The sequence below is a fragment of the Squalius cephalus genome (assembly GCF_949319135.1).
Source record: "Squalius cephalus genome assembly, chromosome: 13".
Lineage (NCBI taxonomy): Eukaryota > Metazoa > Chordata > Actinopteri > Cypriniformes > Leuciscidae > Squalius > Squalius cephalus.
In genome coordinates this window covers 12,976,565-12,996,962 of record NC_137134.1, presented here as the reverse complement: position 1 = coordinate 12,996,962, position 20,398 = coordinate 12,976,565, and the positions used below count along the sequence as shown (strand labels likewise).

The 20,398-nt window shown below is 39.9% G+C and overlaps 2 protein-coding genes across 3 annotated transcripts in view; one reads left to right on the top strand and one right to left on the bottom strand.

Moving 5' to 3' along the window:
• Positions 1-20,398, bottom strand: part of pvalb7 (parvalbumin 7) — a 37,985-nt gene that overhangs the window by 5,857 nt on the left and 11,730 nt on the right. Inside the window, exon 1 of one of the 2 annotated variants that reach the window (XM_079890018.1) lies at positions 1,942-2,312. The exons of the other annotated variant lie outside the window; for it this stretch is intronic. The gene's annotated coding sequence lies outside the window, so the exon portion shown is untranslated. Of the gene's footprint in view, positions 1-1,941; positions 2,313-20,398 lie in introns of those variants that run through there. 2 annotated transcript variants of the gene reach the window in all.
• Positions 9,361-20,398, top strand: part of ncf4 (neutrophil cytosolic factor 4) — a 31,405-nt gene continuing 20,367 nt past the window's right edge. The window contains exons 1-6 of the mRNA XM_079890021.1: positions 9,361-9,623; positions 10,364-10,448; positions 12,279-12,432; positions 17,915-17,985; positions 18,570-18,697; positions 20,101-20,149. Coding sequence (XP_079746147.1) covers positions 9,592-9,623; positions 10,364-10,448; positions 12,279-12,432; positions 17,915-17,985; positions 18,570-18,697; positions 20,101-20,149 — 519 coding nt within the window. The 5' untranslated portion in view covers positions 9,361-9,591. The remainder of the gene's footprint in view (positions 9,624-10,363; positions 10,449-12,278; positions 12,433-17,914; positions 17,986-18,569; positions 18,698-20,100; positions 20,150-20,398) is intronic.

Sequence of the window (20,398 nt, the reverse complement as noted above, 5' to 3'; positions counted from 1 at the left end):
TGCCAAAAAAAAAAAAAAAAAAAAAATCATTACATTCTGTTTTTTCCATATATGCATGTGAAATACATCACAACATAGGCTACACTTATGCAATTGTAGTCTTATGAAATGGAAGTAGGTTTTGTTTATTTTTATTGGCAGGGATTTAACAGTCAAGTCTCTAATCCAGTGCTAAATTTATTGTGTTGTCTCTGTTTATCTGTTAGATTAGTCATGCCTTTCTCTAAGAGTTTAACAACTACATGCTGGTTTTCTATCACTTTAGGTTATCTATCACCTTCTCTAAGACCTGAAACATACTTTTACGTAAGTACATGAACACAAACCCTAGCAGTGATTTCAAGCAGTTTGGTGTGTCAAACTCAAATGGCAAATGGCAGTTTCTATCCAAAGGTACTGATGTTGAACAAAATCCTCCTCCTGCTGTATCAGCTTACTATTAGATCCATTGGTGTCCGAGTTCAGGCAACTGCTGCAAGGAACACTAACCAACAATGAGATCCGCTGCCAAGAGAACAGATTCGATTGCTCTCATCTTGGCCTCTTACGATTGCAAGAGTTCCTGTCGCCCGTAAATAACTTTACAGTATTCATACGCTGCAAAGGTGGCATGCATAAGGCATGACAGCTGTGTATGTGTTTGTATGTTTGTCTATTTAAGTTAAGGTATGTTTCATCCAAGTGTGTTGGGTTGGGCGGACAGGCCTTCGGAGAAGAATGTGTTTGCCCTCTTGAGAAACTCTATCCTTCTGTAGTTTGAACTATATATGTGTGTGAGATCACAGATTATAAAGTGAAGTGACATTTGAGGTGTCTCCCTTGTAACGCTAAGAGATCTGACTTCTTAACCTCATCTAACACTTCACAACTGCAGCAGCCAATCAGAGCTCGTGTCTAACACCAGATGTTGAACCAGGCTTTCCACTTCAAAAGTGTTAACTTCACACTTTACAAGTAAATGACAAAAAACATACCCTAAAACTCAAAAAAAAAAATATTGCTACGAGAAATCATTGGCTAGCTAACACTAGCACAACAAACGAGGAGAATTCAATTTCAAATGTAAAAATACATGGCATGATAGATGAGATGGTGTTTTCTTTACGGTTCTTCCTTGCGCAGCAGGTGTTTACAGGCTCTATGCAACTATTTATGCAGCTGCTACAGTAACTTCACCAGAATAAACTACTTAGACATATAAATCATACAGATCGTTCTGATGCGTGACTGTCAAGAAAGATAGTAAGTTTTTTTTGACAAATATCCTTCTGACGAATTACAAGTGATTTAAAAAGTCACAAGCTAACTTTACACTGTAGAAATAAGGATAATTGAGGCACCATTTAGGGTGGAGACCTCTGGAGAACATCTAGACACCTTTGTATGAATCAAAGAATTGACCTTTGAGGAACTAAAAATCCCACAAGTTCTTGCAAGAACTTTCAACTGTCAATTGAAATATACAAAGAAGTTCCTCAAAAACACAATTAGGATGTTTGAGGCACCTTCAAACGGTGTCTAGAGGTTCTCCCGAGGGTTCAGCCAGTTTGGAGATCTGAGGAACCCCTAATAATCCCTAAAGTATCTTTAAATTTTACAGTGGTTGCTCTTGGTTATATGGTAAGCCAGGTTATGCCAACAACCCAATAGAAAGAAAGAAATGATAATAAAATGTTCCTCCTTGACAGGAATGAGATTAAATGTTGATCAAGTCCTGAAGAAAAAGACCCCGATAATATGTTTCTCCTCTCAAAACATGGATTTCCCAAGATAATTGTCTGGAATCAAAATTCAGAGATCTCAGTATGAACTCAAACATTTCTCATCAGATTATTTCAAGACCAAATGATTTACTCTTCCTTTATGTTAGCTATTGTTTCATTAATGTCTGTTTTTTAGGGAATTATCCAAGAAAACGAAATGCCTAAACTCTATCCATACCTGTATGAAGGGAAAGCTGGCGGGAGGATAGACTTGGAGAGAGAAAAAGAGCCCAAGGTGAGAGATGGGGGTCCACTGGGTGTCTTATATACTCTGGCTTAGCGTATGTCTATTTCAGGATAGACCGGGTCATAATGCAACACGCAGGAGAATGAAGGATTGTATGTGTGTCTCTGTGTGTGTTTGAGAGAGATCACTTTCTTGGTGGCCTAACGAATCAAATGCTACTATTAATAATCTGGTCTCATTTGACTTCTTGTGTCCTCTCAGTTAATCACTGTCTACTTCTCTCTCTTTAGCTTATAGCTCTGTTCTAAACCCTAATGAAGTGCCTTGCTGTCGACTGCCTACATCCTGACTGAAATGGAACCAAGTGACAGATTTGAAATGCTCCTCCTATACAGCAACTCTACATGCCAGGAGACTCGATTTTCTTCTCGGTAGATTCAAATCGACTCACAATTGATTCCAATGGAGCTCAATAGTGAGCGAGCGCCCACTTATTCAGCAAACTTGGCTCCATTTTTGTAAAATGCATGTCAGAAAATGTTTCCGTCAACACTTCTGGACACTGAACCAAACCAACCCTGCGTTTTTCAAAAGAAGTTCGTAGAACCAGTGGCGCCATTGGTCTCTACGATCAACTTTACTCTCAATGCTTTTGAGAAACGCAGCCCAGCTCTGAAATGAATCAGAATACAACATTTGATTTGAGGCAAAAATGTTTCAAACATTGAAAGAAAATTATTGTGAATGAACTACTCATCCCACAAAGCATTGCATATGACAAAATTTAATCAAAAAACGATGGTTAAACTATCAACTTCAAAAACTATCAAGTCAGTGATCATAAGTATAAAATACAAGTCATGTTCACGCAACATGTTTAGTATGAAAATTCGGTCTGCATGCGATTTGTCTGTTCAGACCAATGCGTAAAAAAATGCCAGATGGCCTGAATGAAAATGTCATTTCACCCTCTGACAGTAGGTGGCACTTTTTGCCCTTAGAATGCCGTAGAACGCTTTAGAATGTTTCAAATGCGTAACATCACGTCATACACTACATCTCAGTGACATCAGAGTTCTAGTGTGACATGAAGTGACTTTCAATAGAATTTTTTTCAAGTATGGAGTTGCGTATTCGGACTCTCAGACTCGAATGGAACATGCCGTTAATCATATTTCCAGTCGCTTGTCGTCGCCATTCAAGCCCTGGTGTTAAAATATCTTTGTCCGATATATACGGTGATTGAGCCATGTGCCCCCACCGAAAAAAAGACCCAGGATGGGTTTCACTCATACTTAACGCATACTTAAGACGCCTGATGAAAGACAGGGGAGAACTTCTTTACACATGTTTACACACAACACCAGTGCATGGTGGGTATACATAGCCTTGCGTGATCCCTGTAATGTGACACTGTATTAATAAGAGCATCTATATATCAAACCAGCTGGGTTTCAGATTTCCCTCATCCTCTAAATCACTTTCTATAGCTATGCTTACATTCCTCCATCAGCTTCTTTTCCTCTTTGCAGATAAATCACCAGTCTCACACTGCTTCTCAAGGTTCTTTAGTATGTACTTGGACTTTAACCAGTGTATATCTTCATCGCTTCACTTCTCTAGTGGGACTAAATGTATTGGTTTTCCTCATGTTGGTGGCAGTCAAGATGACCATCTCCACACTCAGTGTCAGAGGGCTGTGGACAGTCTCTATGTTGGTGTGAGCATGAGTTTAGTTGGTTATTATTATATATATTTTATGTATTGTGACTTTTACAGTGTTAGTCATAGCGCAGCCTGTCACATCGCGATTAATGTGAATGACTGTGTGCTTGTCAACTCTCAGCAGTTTCTCTTTGGCACCTCGGAAAGTGGCACTCAATCCTGTCATCTCGGCTTACTGATGGGAAATACTTACTGCATAAACACTCGCACACATATATGCCAACGTCACAGCGATTTTCAGTCTTTCCCCATGCAGTCTGTTTGTGTTTATTTACATGTTTTATTATTTTTATTTTATTTGATACTGGACATTGCTTCCATTGCATATAATACTCCCATATATTCTGGTAGGAGCCCTGACGAGTCAAAAATCTGTCTTCCTCTCAGGGATTCCCTTTTAACACAGCACTTCCCATCTGTCAGAAATCGAAATATTGTAGCTTGATCCTGCCCAGATGACTAATACAGGGTCTCTCTCTCTCTCTCTCTGTACTGTTTGACCCTCTGTTCTCTCACCATGCAAGGGTGTTTCACTATGTCTACCGGCCCTATTACATTACCCTGCCTCAGCATTACGAAGACTGAAAGACAGAGAGACAGAAATAGAAAGAAAACAGATCCACAAATGGACTGTCTTTCTCCTAATAAATAAGGAGTGATGATGAGAGGCCAGAAAAGGAAGGATGAACATGGTGATTGGTCACACAGAACACATTTTTACTGTGCTGATTTTTCATTGATTTTCAATGTAAACATGCGCTTGCTTTTTGCACTAAGGGCGTGTGTCCACCAAAGCGTTTTTTATCCAGCTGAAAATGCCTGTTTTTTTCAGTTGAGATGCTTTGCTCGCTATGATACGGAATGTCCATGGAAGTGTTACTGGTATCTCATTTCACAGATAGTTTGTTTCTGTATTGTTTCTAATACAATGTAAAGTATTTGCTCTGGCTCTTGTCGCACTTTGTAACACATCTTTCCCTCGCGGGTCAAAATGACCCGAAGCCTTAAAATTATACTTAATTTTTTTTTTGTCCAGAAAGCTTAATTTATTTCATTTTGATAATATTTTTTCTAATTTTCAATGCAATTTTTTTGGCGATTTTTTTATTTTTTTTATTTACCTTTAAATGACTAGATTTGATCAATAAATAAATAGATAAATAGAAATAGATCACATTCTTTCAACTTAAATTCAAATTAACTCATAATTTCATGACCCTTTTAATTCAGCTCAAAATATCTCACATTGGGTGTCTTTGCGACCTCGTCTAAATATATATATATATATATATATAACATGATATTTCATAACTCTAGCCACTAGATGGCCTTTGCTCCTATTTGGAGCAAATGAGCTGTTCCACTGAGTCCTAAAGTCAGTTCATTTCAGTATGCATTCATTCATTTTTTTGGTAAAGTTTAGCATTTTTAGTTTAAATTTTGAGCATTTTTTTTAGGTTTTTCTATGTGTACTGAAGCATTACTCGCATTCAGTTCATTCCTGTGGGATCAACTTGACCTGCGAGGGAAGGATTTGTTACTTTTTTAAATTTCAACCTCAAAACCCCTCGAATCCATTCAATTTGTTTTGTGTGTTTTTGTGCAAATAAGTCCTAGGGTCTTGGACCCCTCTGATGAACACTCAGTAAAAAAAAAAAAAAAAAGTTTCGGGAAGGATTTGTTCATTATTTTGTTCCGTTATTATGCTTGTTGTTGTCATCTGTTGACATTGTACAAGCAGAATGTGCCGGTTGGTCGGTGTTGTATTAGTCCCGCCCCTCCTCCACTGTGATTGGATGGCTGGGTAAAAAATGACAGTGATGAGTGCTACTTTTACTCAAAGTTGAACATGCTTCAACTCTAGACACAGTAGATGCTTGTTACGAGGCTGGCATTTTTGAAAACGCTGTGCTCCCATTGAAAACAATTGGAAAAAATACGCTAGCCTCGGGAAAAGCGCTTTGGTGGACACAGCCTAATAAAAAAAACCCCTGCAGCGCTCAAGTTTAAAGTATTTCAACTTTTAACGCTGACTCTAACCCCCACTACAACAGAACAAGCAACATGTGGCAAAACTATTGCCATTATCCATGTCTACAGCTTCATTCATAATGATCTTGATTAGTGCGACGGCCATTTTAATAAACCTGACGAAAGTAACTTACAGCTCCTATCTCTTTGAATGAGGAGACATCAAATTCTCCAAAGCTGTTCACCAAGCTTTCGATATAATTTCATATTTGAAATCACCAATGAAATCTGACAACAGTTATTTCTAAATGCTCAGGGGCCGTATTCACAAAGCATTTTATCTTACCACTAGGAGTACTCCTAAATCGCACTAAAAGATTTTAGCTAGGAGTTTTCTCTTAGAAGTTATTCACAACGCCTTTCAGACCTACTCTTAGTAAAGAAAAATGACAACTCCTAAACTAAGAGTGAGTCTTCGTTGCTATGGATGACGCCATTACTCATGCACGAGCTTGACTGAAGTGACCACCTTGATTGGCTGATGATTGTAACGCGGGAATAATTCCAAACACCTCCCCTACGATGATGAGTGACAGGTGACAGGTCTGAGAATGCGTGCGCTACACAAGTAGTGCGAAGGACGGAAGATGATAAATAACTGAATAAATAGCCTAAATGAATAAAGAGTAAGGCAAAACAAATAGCCTAGTAGCCTAATGAAACATATGGATTGATGCAATATCTTTGCAACATTATTGAATTAATCTGTCACTATATGCCTCTGCCTACGTTTGCAAAGAGAAGAACATTTAATTTGAAACGTTACAATTAGTTTACATGCAATGAGTAGCCTAGTTTTGGTTGTTGTTGGTGGCGTTATTGCATCCCTAGTTATGCCTACAATGCCAAATTGTTCCCTCGCGATTGGAAGCTCCTGTAGCCGCCGCATACGCATTTCAAAACATCGCAACGTGAAATGCCACAAAAAGTGGTTTGTGAATAGGTCTTAGTGAGTTAGGAGTCCTCTCGACTTCTTTTAAGCTGTCCCAGGCTTAGGTGCTACTTTTAGGGCTAAAATGCTTCGTGAATTACTCTTAGTCAAAAAAATTAGGAGTCCTAAAGTTACGAGTGACACGCCCATTATTTTTAGGAGTTGCTCCTAAATTCGCCAGTTAGGAGCTACTTTTAGCCTTAAAATTCTTTGTGAATACGGCCCCTGATCATGACGAAAACTGCATTTTTCTGCTAGTTAGAGAGCACACAAATTCTTTGAACTGCAAAGGTCACAATATGACGTCACGTGCGTATGTGTAAAAAATAAAACGTTTTAATAGCCAACTTAAAGTGTTTACATTTAATAAATAACTAAATAAATATTTGGGTAATAAAATTTATTTGGTTATAAAAAAAATTGCGCTGCATTTACAATCTTGTGAAAACAGGGGGTGCTGCTTCCTCCCGAGTCCCTACAAGCTGCTTGCATACACGAAGCATACAAAAATACAAACCGTGTTCCCAGCACTTTATGAACATGTGTAGGCAACGTCCTCTGATCTACCTATTAATACAAGGACATACCACTGTCTGGACGTGGAAAATTGGATTCAAAGAAGCCCTGTCAGTCAAATCTGTACACTCTCCTCCTCTCATTTTGTGAGAACAAAACACACGCGAGCAGTAAACACAGGCATGTGTGTAACATGTAGTATGGCCTTGAATTGAGATCATGACACTGTCACTATTTCTCGCTGAAGTGGCAATGTGAAACAACACACACACACACACACACACACACACACACGATCCCTGGAGCTGAAAGGAAACATTACAGCTGCCATGACCTTGAACTTATTGTAGCGCCCATGTGTAGCTACGTATATGATTGCAATTTTGTAAGGTTCACCCTCTTGAATTAAAACTGCCAGGACGTTGTTGGCATTCCCAGGTGCCAACATACCTTAGAAGAACATTTGTAGAGTGATAGTAATACGTATAGAACAGTAAATATAGTAGCCTATTACAAGACTCAGATCAGAATAGTCTGGACAAAATAATTGCTTTATTAAATATATTTGGACAATATCTAAAAAATACATTAATATAAATATTTATTATTTTCTATATGACTGTTACATACAAGAGAATATCTTGAGAAATATATCTATTTAAGATCGTTAAATCATTACTTTGCATATTGTCTGTTCTGTTTGCTGCCACCTAGTGGTCACTCATTATAACTTCATCTCAATCCTTCACTAGCCTTTAATTCTGCTATTCTTTAGACTAGGAATAGTACAGCCCAATATTAAATAAAAATTCCCCTCACCCTCATGCCATTTTAAAACCCCTTGTTGCTATTTATCATAGACTAAAATTGTATTTATGATCAAGTACAAAAGCTTTTTTTCCTCAAATGTATGGTATTTTAACAATATAAGTTGTTAAAACAATAGTGAAAATAGTATTTAACACAGATAAATGTTACAGTGGCCCTATCAAAATTTTGTTTGTTTGAACGACCCTGAATAGAAACATTGGTTTAACCAATAGCGTGAGTTGTCTGTTTGGCTGGCCAAGGACAGATGGGAGAGCAGCATTCAATATTTTTACAGCTCCATGTTGGCATAATTCAGCTTTAAAAGGGTGGTATAATGCCCTTTTCACAAGATGTAAAATACATCTCTGATTTCCCCAGAGTGTGTATATATGAAGTTTTAGCTCAAAATACCCAACATATATTTTTATATAGCATGTTAAAGTTGTCACTTTTTGAGGGTGAGCAAAAACGCACCATTTTTGTGTCTGTTCCTTTAAATGCAAATGAGCTGCTGCTCCCGGCACAGAGGGCGGAGCTTGTGTCCCTAGCAGCTTCGATTACCTCACACACAGGCACTGAAAATTTCAAAAACGTTTAACCTTTTATGTTCAAACCGGAGTCGAAAAGATGGAGAGACTCAAGAAGTGACAACATGTAGACAACATTTCTGAATGGTTAGTTGATGAATTTTATGTTGCTTATGTGTCGTTATCTTCAAGTCATTGATTCATATTTTGTCTTGATAATCTATAAATCTTATTCAGGGGGCGGGGTTTATGTAAATTTTAGGGTTAGTGATGTCACTAACCCGGGAGGAATGTCGTGTAGTCCCATACCAGCCATTTGTTGTAGTCCTTACAAAGCTATTTCTAGAAAATAAAATATCTCCCTTTGCTTTGAACTTTGAGCGTCGTAACTTTGCAGATGTTGTTTATTCTAACACACTAACTAAAGTTAGATAAGTGAAATCATAATCAACCACCCCTTTAAAGGCTTGCTGAAATGGTTTGAGACCTGTGGAATAAATTAAATGATTTAATGAACCTATAGTGTTCTAGCCGAGTAATGCAACCACAATGACTGGTCTTACCTGTTGACGTGCTGTAAGTGAGAAGCTGCAAGTGAATTCCTCGCATACTCGAGCATCTAACTAAAGAGATCTGATCTGAAAGAGATTCAACTACACACGTCGAGAATGAATCAACGACAGGTTTTAATAATAGAATTGTTATTAATATACCTGATAAGCGGAAGAAGATGGATGGATGGGTTGTTTAATATTACTAATATAATAATAGGCCTATATTATTATTTTACAAGTTGGTTGCTTTATCTTTCTCTTGTCAGGTAAGTGGGCGGAACGCGTTCTTAATGCACCTTGCACTGATGGTTGCGTCGCGTTGAAACATTTCAATCGCGTCTCCATACCTTTGAGCTCCGTCGTGCTGTTTCTGAACCCGCTAAAAACGCGTGAACTCATTATACTTTCAGTTCCCGTTTGATGTACGTGCAACTGTAAACCCGCCTCAGAAAACCACCAGCAGCTTCACTTCCACTTTACTGAGCAGTCTCTCTGTCTGCCTCTCTCTGTGAGGGTTTGAAGAGCTCTGAATCGACCATTATCCAGCATGTCTCTCCCTCAACAGCTGCGCGATGAAAGGTGAGCGGAATCATGTCTTTATTACTATTTACTCATGAATATTCATGAAATCATAGAAGAGACACTTTCAGGGCGTAGTGTTTGTGTACTATTCAGTTCATGGTAGCACTTTATCTTTACATTCCTGTTCCATATGTAGCCTACATACTACTTTTTATAGTAATTACAATAACTGTACTGTAAAATAAAGTGCAACCCAGTTCATCTCGTATCTATACTTTAAAATACTATGCCTAGCTACTACACTATAATCTACTACTGTATTGCACAGAGTATACTATGAAACAACTACTCAGTCTAGTGTAGTACACTAAAACTATACTAGTCAAGACTTGTCCAGCACTAATCACGTTTAAAAAAATAGATGAACCTCCAAAGTGGGGTAAATTAATGTTTTCAGTATAAGCTCATTTGTGGCCTAATGTTAATTATTCAGAAAAAAATTACAATTGTGTTAAAGAAGCTGATTTATCCACCTAGTAAAGTATTCCATCTCAAAAAGTATATTCAGACAACTTTAAGCTTAAATCATAAACAAATTGTACTTGTGTTTACATAAAAAAAATCTAAGTGTCTCAACAAAGAATATATAAGTTATACATATATATATCCATACAGTATGTGTGCACAAAAAAAAATCTGCTTTTAAGGCTGGAACAGATTACTTAGGCTAATTGTAAATGCATTATTTGATTTAAAAAAAACAACAAAAAAAACATTAACATTTGTTCACCCTACAGTGATTTCGACCAGCTTCCGGACAACATCCCAGTCACTGCAACCATTGCTGATATTGAGGAGAAGAAAGGTTTCATTGATTACTTTGTGAGTTCCCTGAACCCTGTAGTTAATCTTTCTTCTACTCTACTTGTCTTCTATAATTTATCTGCCTTATAATCTGCCTAACTGAACCTGTGGCTTATGTTTAACCAACAGCATACACCTGTCCTACAAAGGATTAGTAGTTTAAAGATATCTATAAAATGGCAATCTTACATTTTGTCCTAAGGGGATTCATTCTGGAATTTTTTTAAAAATTGTTTGCCTACATGTACATGTGTCAGACTGATGTCTTATGCCATTGTATTGCATCTCAGAATGTTTTTTTAAATGATCACGCTAAACCAGTTGGCTAAATCTCTTCCTCATTCTTCATTCCCCTTTAAGTTAGCCTTGGATGGCTTTAAATATCTGGGGATATTTATCACCGGTTCGCTTAAAGACTTGTTTTTTTAAGAACTTTACACCACTTTTGGAAAAATGCAAGTCAGATATTGCTAGGTGGAGTTCCCTTTCCCTTTCTGAAATAGGTCGTGCAAACCTTATTAAAATGGTTATTCTGCCGAAGTTTTTGTATCTTTTCCAGTCTGCATTAATAAATCCTTTTTCGCTAATTTAGATCAGCAATTGAATGGATTCCTTTGGAAAAACAAACCAGCTCGCATCAGAAAGTCAGTTCTTCAGCTTCCCAAATCTGAAGGGGGTTTAGCACTGCCAAATTTTCGATACTTCGATTCATATGCCAATTTCAAATAATCACTTATTTTCCCTATCCCTTTCAGACAGCTTCTTTGATATTTGGGCCGCTAAGAGTCTCTCTACTCTAAACGACTTGTATGAAAACCAAGTCTTCTCCTCTTTCTCTTCTTTATCAGCTAAATTTAACCTTCCTAATAGTCATCTTTGTCGTTTTTTTCAAGTGAGGCACTTTATTCAAAAGCTATTTTCCCAATCGTCCACCCGAATCAGAAATTGATTCAATTCTCACCTCTGGTCAAAGACGACTGATTTCAATAATTTATGGTAAATAATCTCCTTAACCCCTTCTCCGATTGACTCCCTTAAGCTAACCTGGAAGCATGATTTGGGCATTGACATTTCTGATGACATTCTCAGTTTAGTTCACTCTTCATCTATTTGTGCTAGACATGCCCTAATACAATATAAAGTGCTTCACAGAGCTCATTTCACTAATGCCAGACTGGCTAAATTGTTTCCTAACAGAAGTGATGCCTGTAACAGATGCAGACAATCCCAAGCCGATCATCTTCACATGTTCTGGTCATGCCCGGTGCTATCAGACTATTGGTCCGAGATTTTCAGAACTCTCTCACAGGCCGTCAATTACACTATTGTCCCTAATTCCTTGACTGTCCTGTTCGGCCTTTCCCCAATCACATGTGTACCCGCTACAGCGCGCTGTGTCATTGCCTTTACTATTTTGCTGGCCAGGCGTGCCATCCTCCTTAAATGGAAGCATGCTTCTCCTCCATCACATGACGATTGGATAAGAGAGGTATTGCAATGCATCCACCTTGAAAAAATTAGACATTCTCTTAAAGGTTCGCTGAGATCATTTCATAAAACTTGGAGCCCTGTACTGACTACTATTGAAGGCCTTATCGGGAAGACCTCCTGATTAGACTTCTGTGGGGAGGGGGGAGACTTTTCTTCTTTTGTTTACTGTCTTATTATTATTTATTATTTATTATGTTCTGATGATTTTTTTTTTCTTTCAGACACCATGTTTCATTTTACATCTGTTGTAACACCCTTTATATGTCTGCAGAAAACTTAATAAAAATAAATAAATAAATGATCACGCTACTACACACCTAGTCTTTGACTTGTTTGTTCTTTATCATCTTCTTGCAGATTTTCGTGATTGAGGTGAAGACCAAAGGCAACAGTAAGTACCTGATCTACAGAAGGTATCGACAGTTCTTCGCTCTGCACCAGAGTTTGGAGCTGAAGTACTTATCTGAAGCCAAGACGGGATACTACACCTGCCAGCTACCTGTCCTGCCAGGTCTGTGACCAAACAGCTGCACAGCCTCCACTAAATAACAGTGTGGTAGAGACTTGAGGAAATCTAGGTTCACTAGCACATGCCACATAAACACTGAAGCTAAAGACGGTTTTCACTTCTGTTCTGTGCTACTGTAAGTGCTTAATCCCATTCAGAGTGAATGTCACATTCCAAAACTGAATTTAACTCCTGAAAAGTTCAGGTTGTAACAACTAAAGTGTCAATATATTTGTGCAGTGTGTACAGAAATGAATTGAACGACTAGTTAGTTAGATGTATTGTATAAATTTCCATAGCCAATAAAAGTTTTTGCTTAAAGGGGTCATGATATTTTAAAAGTTAATTTTTTTATTTATTTTGTGTAATTGAACAGGTTAACTTGCTTTAATGGTTCTTTACCTGTGCTTCAACTGTACATTATTGCGGCTCCTCTATTCCCAGTCTGTCTGAAACGCGCCTATTTCTACAAAGCCCCTCCTTCTGAAAAGCTCAGAGTGCTCTGATTGGCCAGCTGACCCAGTGCGTTGTGATTGGCCAAACACCTCAAGTGGGAGTCGGAAATGTAACGCCCCTAACCATAATCACGAGCTTCAGCTTCCAAGGCTTTAAAGTCCCCCTGTAGTCAATATTTTTATCTCTTAAAACTTATCTTTGATCACAAAAGTTACATATTTAAAGTTTTCTTTCTTTGAATTTCCATATGAATATACAAATTAGCCCCGCCTCCACTCACTCACACCAGCTCAGAGATCCAAGTTGACGATCACAGGTTGATGTGATTTGTTACAAGGTAGTTTGTGACGTCAGAAACACCAGCGATTTCAAACCGTGTTTTTGAGTCTTTGGTTCACTGCAGTTTTAAGGAGAAAATACTCATCAATGGTGTTGACTGATGAATTTGCACATGGTTTGTCTTAAAGCATATTAAAACACCTCATAGACATTTAAAGCTTGATTTTCACCACAGGGGGACTTTAAGCAATTGTAAACACACAGTTAATAATGTCCTCGGTTTTACCGTATCAGTTCGAGCCAGAATCAGATTCTGAAAATGCGGCTGATCAAGCCGATCGATCAGAACCAACTTTGCAAGCACAAGTTGAGCAGAACCTTTCACAGTGGTCGTTTTTGTACAGCCGATGTTGTGCTCTTACAGGTTAATGAAGCTGCCCTCTGTAAAATGCACTGAGCACAATCAAATTTTTGAGTCGTACTGCTCAGGAACAGCTTTATAAATAAACGTTAACCACTGATTCCCAACAAAGGGAATCCAAAAACAGTCTCCGCAACATTACAACAACACTACAATTCACTGAAGCCTCATCGTCTTTCGTTGTGTATGCCTTTGGGCACATTGTGACGTAGAAATTTATAAATAAAGGAAAAGGAAAACATAATATATATATATATATATATATATATTATCCTGAAGGCCTTGATTTGCTGGTTCAGGTGTGTTTGCTTACAGTTGGTGCTAAACTAAAATGCAGAAATGTGGCTCTCTAGGATCAGGATTGGACACGCACGTCCTTGAACAACCTAAATAAAATCGGGAATGTCACCAAACTTATGTCATCTCTCTGACAATATGACCCAAGTCCCAAAAATTGACATTCAACTTCAAATTACTGTCGACATGGATGGGGGGCACAGGCTCTGACAAGATGAAAGCAGAAGAGACAAGTACCACCAGAGATAAAAAATGTGTAACTTTTTCCTGAGTCTAGCTTCAACTTTAATTAAACCTAAATCAAGGTAATGACGGTCTTCAGGATCACTAGAATCTTGACAAGTTGGAGCTAAACTCTGCAGGATTGGAAACTCTTGGGCTAGAGGAAGGAATCAGTTGTAGGGTTGGAAGAAAGATCTCAAAACACCAGATCATGGATCAGTCCTTGTGGTTGCCCTTAGGCCTAACCACTACCCCACTTCCACTGTCCCACATCCCACAGTAATCAGATGCCAGTTATCCCGATTCTCTCCAGTGTTGTTCCTTCAGAGTCAAAGTTCACTCCTTAGGTGGACTTTGTCCTTTGTATACAAGTGTTTCCCACAAAGTTACTGATTAACCACAACTCCTAAGATTGGGAGGGGGAACGGCAAAGACAGAAGAATTTATTGCAGCATTGCATTATTAGGAAAATTAGATGGTGTAACGGGGTATGATGTTATGGGAAGAAGGAGGCGGGAACCGGCGAACACTTAAACATTTTAATAACCAAATAAACAAATACAAAAATGAAAATAAAAGCCAGCAGCCCCTCACGGACGACTGCTGGCAACACACAAAACAGAAACAACACATCAAATAAAATGCAGGCCTGTCCTCTCTCGCTCTTCACTGTCGTCGCTCCTCCTTTATGCTTCCGCTCCTCCGTGAGAGATGCGAGACCGGTGCGTCGCGCACGTGTCGCTCATTATCAATCGCGCCACCGGCCTCGCGCCGTCCTCCCACGGCCCTCGACCTCGTCGTGCTCGCCACATACCCCCATCGCCCCTCGCAGGCCGGGGGGCACCCACGAGACTGCGCTTACTCCCCCTCCCCCCCTCCCCGGGGGGACCGATCACGGCGGCTGCGGTACCTGGGCTGGAGGTATGGATAGACGAGGTGAGGGAAAAGGAGACGGAAGCACGAGGAGCGACAGAGACGAGAGAGGGGAGAGAGGAAAAAAAATTCTTGATCCGGTTCCCGGACACACTGCCGCTCGGTCCTCAACCGGCTGAGAGTAACTCGCGGTGCCATGCGATGGTACTGGACATTCGTTGGGGGACGACTCAACGCTCTTCCGCCTCCTGGCGGCCGGCGGTGACTCCTCCTGTCGAGGGCAGCCGGCAGCGAGTTTCCCGTTCCCTGCTCCGCCCCCATCATGGCCGACGGCAACAGGCTCCGGCCCACGGCGAACGGGAGCGACTCCTCCGCTCCCTCTTGGACGGCAGCCACCCCTCCTCGATCCAGGAGCACGGTGTCGAGCTCTCCGTCCCACCAGATCTTCCATCGCTCCAGCACCATCGCCTCGGGCAGCAATCGGCGGCCGTCGCTCCCTCGTGCTGCCCGACCTCCTCAGCACCGCGATCCCCCCCAGCAGCGAGGGCTCTCCGACAGCGTGTCACTCCTTCTTCCCGGGTTTCGGCACCAATGTAACGGGGTATGATGTTATGGGAAGAAGGAGGCGGGAACCGGCGAACACTTAAACATTTTAATAACCAAATAAACAAATACAAAAATGAAAATAAAAGCCAGCAGCCCCTCACGGACGACTGCTGGCAACACACAAAACAGAAACAACACATCACATAAAATGCAGGCCTGTCCTCTCTCGCTCTTCACTGTCGTCGCTCCTCCTTTATGCTTCCGCTCCTCCGTGAGAGATGCGAGACCGGTGCGTCATTATCAATCGCGCCACCGGCCTCGCGCCGTCCTCCCACGGCCCTCGACCTCGTCGTGCTCGCCACAGATGGGTAGCATCCTTTTGACTGTCCTCATATCCTTCTGCTTTATCTATCCTCACAGAAATAAAATAGAAGTTTTCAAACTTGTTTTAATTGGTTTGAAAGGTCACAAATGTCTGAAACCACTTGGGAAATGACAGAACCCAATGTGATCATCAGTCATTATATTAAAATGGAACTGTCTGATTAAAAACCAGTACTTGATTCAACACCAACCCAACAGAAGAAATAGTAACGTCATCTGCATCATCATAGTATTGTTATCTACTCTAGTTTCATTCTAGTCTCTAATGTCTTTAACTTCTTCTCTGATCCCTTTTTAATCAGCCTTATGTCTCAGCACTCCCTGCTGGGCCCTATCTTACACCCGGCACACAAGTGTACAAAGTGTCTTACAAAGTGTTTTTTGCTAGTTTCAGTCCGACGCAGTTATCATTTTCACGTCCTGCGCCACGTTGTTTAAATAGCAAATGCATTTGCGCCCATTTGTGCGCCCATGGGCGTGCTGGTCTGAAAACGAGGTGTGTTCAGGCGCATTGCTATTTTGAGGCAACAGAAATAGACTGGGCCATTGACCAACTGAAACCTGGTCTAAAGTCAATGGCGCAATATTTTCTTTTATGTGGCGGGTCCACAACGCGTGTACACTCTGCTTGTTAAACACACAGGGACGCACAGCAGCACACAAACATGCCAAATATTTAAAATAAAAGGATTACAATGTAAAAGATTATTATTGTGTACATAAAGATATGGTGGAATCCGGCTTGTCCTGTTGATGATCTGCTTGCGCACTTTTACCTCGCGGACAAGCAGTTCCATTTGCGCTCTGGAGACACGTTCGGTCTTTCCACTAACAAATTCTGCCATGTAAATAGCGAATCAGCCATGGTGCGAGCGCAACTGGCATTTAAAGGGAATGGGAGATGAGACTTTGATTGGTTTAACGCACGTAAATCCCAAAACACACTCATTACTCATTAAGAGAATAGGGACAACCCTTTTAGACCATGCGCCGGGCGCGCCGACCAATTTTCCCGTCGTTAAACTAGCAAAAGTGGATTCGGACACGCCCTAAGTGAACTTGCGCCGTACGCTTTAGACCATCGTTAAAATAGGGCCCTCTCTGTCTCTCTCTCTTTATTTCATGTTCCTTTTCCCTGTCTGTCCCTTTCTCTGTCTTTGACCAAACAAATATGTATATAATTGAATTGAGCAGGAAGGAGAGGTCGTTCTTTGGCACACTACACACTATTTCATTAAGGTCACCTAAAAGACTGTGAGCCGACAGGCTTTACTGTCTGTCCTTGAATTTCCACCGAAGCTTCTTCAAAGGTCCCTACCAGCTAAACCTGAACCCAATGGAACCATATTAATCAAGCCCAATTATATTACAAATTAGCCCTGGATATACTGTCTTCATGACTATTGATTGCGTGAGTCAATGAGTAATATGATTATGTAGTATATGCAAAGTAAAGATAACTGGCAAGTTTAAATGAGGACATAAAGGGACGTGGTATAAAGGGACGTCTCCTTGCTTGCACTCAGATCTCATTGATGCTTATTTAACGTGTATTTATAATAAAGAAGTGTATTAGAAAAGACAAGACAGCTTTTGAGACCGCAATGAGAATTAGAAGGAGATTTATTTAGGATGAAAGGGAATTATTGCATAGCCATTAAAATGGTATTAAAATTAGCTTGTATGAATGGATCCCCTTTAATTTTTTTCCCTCCCAATAAGATCCCATCAAGTGCGTTTGAGAATGACCCTCTGGTGCTACTCGCAGACCTCACAACATTGTCCAACACGCACATTATTAACATTTCCATTGGGTGAAATCAAAAATAGAAATGAGAAAGTAATTTAGCGTAATATTTGGGCCGCTCATTACGTTAAGTGCTAATTAGCGTTAGCAGTAAAGAGATTCAGATGCACCCTTCGGCTAGCTTTTGATTGTTTAGTTTACAAACTAATTTGTTTTGAGACTTAAATACTTATTTCATCCACTTGTTTGTTTCGCCTCAGGTAAGGTATTTATGGGAAACAAAAAGGAGATTGCAGAAAACAGAATCCCAGAGCTCAACAATTACATGAAGGTGAGTCAGTCTTGAAATTTCGTAAATGTTTACGGTTGTATCCTGGTCATGTTGTATTGGTGGGAGTTGTGTTTGGTAATTGTTGCACTCATGTGCTTCGGGAGTTGTAAAACAGCACTGTTGAATTACCAGAGAGGGAAAAACTGTTCCCTTTTTTGGTACTTCTCTTTTTTGTACATTCAGTCATTGTCTTTCAGCTTAACTTGTCAGTTCTGATTTAACTTAAGTGTATTTCTTCAACTTTGGCACATTTGACCCTGTAGACTTTAAGATAAATACTCTTTTCACACTCTCTATAATTTAATTTGTGTGTGTGAGATATATATACTGTATATGTGTGTGGTACAGTAGATATACAGTACATGCATGACCGGTGAATTACGTCATTTGTTCTTTATTCTAAAAAAAATCATGGAAATTCCCAGCACAGTGCCTTTTTCACCACATCTCAAATGACGTTTTGTGTTTAATAGCATTCATTACTGGATTTAAACATGACATTCATCTGAAACAAACATGACTCATTTAATTTCCACGAAAAACCATCCTACTATATATGCCGTTTAACTCTCTCTCTTTTTTAGAGGTTGCTTTGTCTGCCTACCTGGGTACTTTTGGATGATCTGATACGGATGTTTTTCTACCAGACCGAGTTGGACAGCCAACAGATCCCCCGGGCCCTGCGCCGCCTGCGGCCCCCCACACGCAGAATGTAGGAGCCTACCCACAATCCCTCATTTCTCCTTCCAGAACTTCACTGCTTACTTTACAAGATACTGCTGTTCTGCTAACTTTTCCTACAGCCATTATTTAAAAGAAAAGTTCTGTGGCTTTGTCAGTCAGCTATTTACATAAGGAAGGAAAACCACAAAGGAGATCTATGTAATTTCTTATTTTTTTCTCCCAGACAGCAATGTGATTAATTGGAGACTTTTGCTTAAATCATATCATTAACAGTGAACTAGCAGGAGAGTCTCGAGTGATGCCAGGTTATCCCGGTATATTTTACTGTTAGTTTTAGAAATATAGCATGTGTATGAAGTATATTACGATGTTATGAACTATATGCCTTTCTCCGCTGACGTTCTGAGTTGTTTAAAGCGTTTCTGATCATGATGATAGTTAGAAGGCAGCTGACTGACTCTGAGATGGCGAATCATATTAATTACCGTTATGTGTCCAACGTTGTAATAAAGAGTGATACAATTTTGCAGTGTTTACCTCAGTAAGTTGGCAGAGTCTGTGAGCTTGTGTGAGTGGAGGCGGGGCTAATTAGCATATTCATGTATCTGTGTATGCTAAATGAAGCAAGGGTGTAGAGTTACATTCAAGCTATTTTAGGGCATGAATCTTTTTTCTTTTTTTTTCACAGGAAAAAACTTTTAAATATGTCATTTTGGTGATCAAAGATGAGTTTTAAGGGATAAAATCATTGAGTACAGGGGGACTTTAAGTCATCTGCTTCTGTGTCTATAGTATTTTGAGATCTCGATATTGTCTCAACTATGTGGTTTGACAAGATTCAAATCAAAACTCGAAGATTTCTCATCATATTATTCTAAGACCAAATTATCTGAGTGTAACAAATGCCATTGACTGACACTAACGACTGTGGTGTTTAGCATCCATGTTAGCACGCCTGCCTCCCTCCCGCTCTAAGGCAGTGCGAGTAGGACCAGTCACATTTGGTGCCGTGACCCGGATGGGAGTGAGGTTTAGGGGGGTGAGTGTAACGGAGGCCAGCTAGTAAGAGCTATGCATGTAAACCTCACTCCCCTGATCTCAAGATGTGCATTAGCGACTGACGCTAGCGGCTGCGGTCTTTAGGGTTCTTGTTAGCACACCCGCCTCCCATACTAGAGACATCGGTTCAAATCCCGCTCGGGGCGGGTTGAGTAAGACCGGAGTGGTTACATGAGTTAAGGCGTTTTAGGAGAACCATTTAAGACGCAGTTGTTATTTAAACGCACAATACATTTCTTCTTTGGTTTGTCAGCCTTTCACTTTGACTGTCTGGTCTTTAAAAACTGTAATACAATGTTGTAGAAACCACTTCTTCTTCTTTTCATTTGAAGTTCACAATGTTCTTTCTTTTCTCTATCTCTCTCTCACTAGAAAAACCGTGAAGTCCAAAACAGACCTTTTCTCCGCACCCAGAGCAGAGGTACATCAGCGTTTCCTTGGAAACACTTTCAGTAACAGCCTACACACACTACATACTACACATACTGACAGTACAAACTCAAGTGTGCAGGCACCACACAAAGCTCTGACATTTGATCTTGAGGTTATTACACAACGCACACACACACAAACACCTCAAACTGTTGTTACAAAACTCTCGCATTTTGTCAGAAGATTATGACAAAACTCTGTGAAGGCTGAGCAGCATCGCTTACACACACTTTGCTTT